At 36.8% G+C, this 2,454-nt stretch overlaps 1 protein-coding gene across 1 annotated transcript in view; it reads left to right on the top strand.

The window, feature by feature from the left end:
• Nucleotides 1–2,007, top strand: part of zgc:153031 — a 20,414-nt gene extending 18,407 nt beyond the window's left edge. Inside the window, exon 6 of the mRNA XM_061917819.1 lies at nucleotides 1,179–2,007. Coding sequence (XP_061773803.1) covers nucleotides 1,179–1,263 — 85 coding nt within the window. The 3' untranslated portion in view covers nucleotides 1,264–2,007. The remainder of the gene's footprint in view (nucleotides 1–1,178) is intronic.
• Nucleotides 2,008–2,454: the final 447 nt, after the last annotated feature.

Below are 2,454 nucleotides of genomic sequence, written 5' to 3'. Positions count from 1 at the left end.
TATGTTTTAATAATATACCGTAGCTGCGTGTGTCAAATATGAGTCATTAAATGACTCCCACCACCTGGTGGTAGAGGGCGCTAGTGATCCTTCTTGCGACTATTCGGCTGCAGAAGAAGTGAGAATGAGCGACGTGATATGTGCTGGGACGGATATGACGCGGTCGGTGCACGACAGACCTTTTAGGGATGTAACACTCCTTTGAAGGCTATGTAAACAACCGGGCTGAAATAAAGCATGTTCCAGTCCTAAATACCCAGTGTATTATTTATACAATAACACTTCATGGTGGCAGCAGTGGGATAAAGAGATCACCCACGGAGCAGAACAGGAGGGGGAGTTGTACGAGGTTAATTCTGTCGTCGCCCGCACTACACGTCTGATAGCAGTTTTCTAAACTGGACTTTCAATCGAAGCAGGAGGTAATAAAGGAAGATCTCCATTGAGACAGAGAGACTTTTAAAACTGAAGAAAGATAAGGAAGACTTCTATAAACAAGTTATCGATGCTTTTGATCAGAAGGAGCTGGCATGGACTTCGTTTATAAGTAAAGGTAGAACCATAAAGTTTTTTTTTTTGCTAAATGTGCTTTTCATGATGGAATCCTTACATCACACTCAAATTTTTACTGCCTGCCTTTGGTATGTGCCGGAGTGAGAAGAGGTTTTAAAATAATTAGCGCATGCTTACCTTTACCGCATGCCTATGGTAAGCGCAGGAGTGGGAAGAGGTTTTAAATTAATTAGCGCACCGGCGGCAATTCAAGGAAAAACGGTACATGTTTTTCATATTGTTTTCTGCATGTAAAACTATAGTTATCTATTTTTATTCTTATCAATAAAATGTGCAGAATAAATTAAGAGAAGCAAAAACTACTAATTGTTTCTCCTTGTTTTGGTAGAACTTTTTCAAAACATTTTCATACCAATATTTAAACATACACTATAATTTACAACACACAAAAAACATATTTGTGTAAGTAAACATTAAAGGAACGGAAACATATTGATCCATTGTACGCATGACAGCAATATTTGGAGCGATCCGCCCACCTGTACCTGCATTGTTGTTTCCTTCAATCTCTTTTTGCACTTCCCATGTTAATGTTCTGACCTAAATGAGTATATTTTCCTTATCCACATGATTTAAACTGCCATGTGTTGTGGTCTCCAAATAAGATTTGCTGGCGTGCCGATGGGAATCCATGAAGAAAATGGCATCAAGTATGAATTCCAAGTATTCAAGAAAGAAGATACACGTTGAAGAAATGAAGACAATGCCTTCCGCCCGATTGTAGCTGAGATAGGCGCCAGCGCCCCCCGCGACCCCAAAAGGGAATGAGCGGTAGGAAATGGATGGATGGATGTTTGAAGTGAGGCCATTTTATTGTCAAAAGTACATCTTACTGTCATACTGCCTTCCAGTTTACATTCCAAATGCTCATTTTGATAAGTTCTCAAAACAAATGACAGTGTGCACAGTATTTATACATTAGTGAATTGATTTTGTTCATACTATATAGAGTTTGAGTTCATTTCGAACATGCAAACATACAACATGATACATCACAATTTCCAGTTTCCCTTTCCAACATGTTCGAAAAGGAGTAGGAAGAAGCAGAGCTTATTTAATCCGACCCCTTTTCTTTTACATACGTTTCTAAAACTTTTGTTTACTTTCTGTTCTCAATTTATTCACAATATGCTCCATAAGTCATCACAATAAAAAAAAAAACAATAATACTTGAAGTAAGTTACATTTTATATGGTGAGATGAGTAAGAGTGGTGCTGGAATTAAAACTGATAAGCTGAGGAGAGGTTTTTAAAAGGTTGTTTATGGTCATATTTGCACACAAAAAATCTACAATTTGTTGTATTTTCTATGTAAAAAAAAAAATGAATATGTGTAATTTACAGAATTTAATAGCAACATTTTATTTTGACGTAAACAAAAATATTGTAATCAAGTGATTACATACAGTAAATAAATCAACGTATATACTCTGATTAACTTGTGTGATGACTGCATTATGCTGATAGTGTCACATCTATGAATTCATGTTTTGTTTTGTTTTTTGGAAATTCAGTTCTTGTTCCTGCACTCCCTTGTTTTTCTTATTTCCATAGCTACTCATTAGTTTTCACCTTGCCCTCATGTCTCACACCTGTTTGTAATTATCATGTCTATTATTTAAACCGGAAGTTGCCAGGAAGTCAGCCTGGCAACTTTTCATATTCCTCAACTGCCTTCACGCCATGCCATTGCTGTATTATCATTCTGTCCATGTCACGTAAGTTTTAGTTTTTTTAGGTCACAGTTTGGTGTTTCATGCCTTGGTTCTAGTTTTTGTTGTCAGTAGTCAAGTTTGTTCTCCGCCATTGTGCGCGCCATTTTATTGCCTTTTTGTTAGTTATAGTGTTTAAAAATAAACATTTACTTGCATTCAAGTCTGG

The sequence above is a fragment of the Nerophis ophidion genome, linkage group LG12 (genome assembly GCF_033978795.1).
Source record: "Nerophis ophidion isolate RoL-2023_Sa linkage group LG12, RoL_Noph_v1.0, whole genome shotgun sequence".
Classification (NCBI taxonomy): Eukaryota; Metazoa; Chordata; class Actinopteri; order Syngnathiformes; family Syngnathidae; genus Nerophis; species Nerophis ophidion.
Note: the sequence above shows the minus strand (reverse complement) of the source record. Positions and strands in the feature narration are given on the sequence as shown.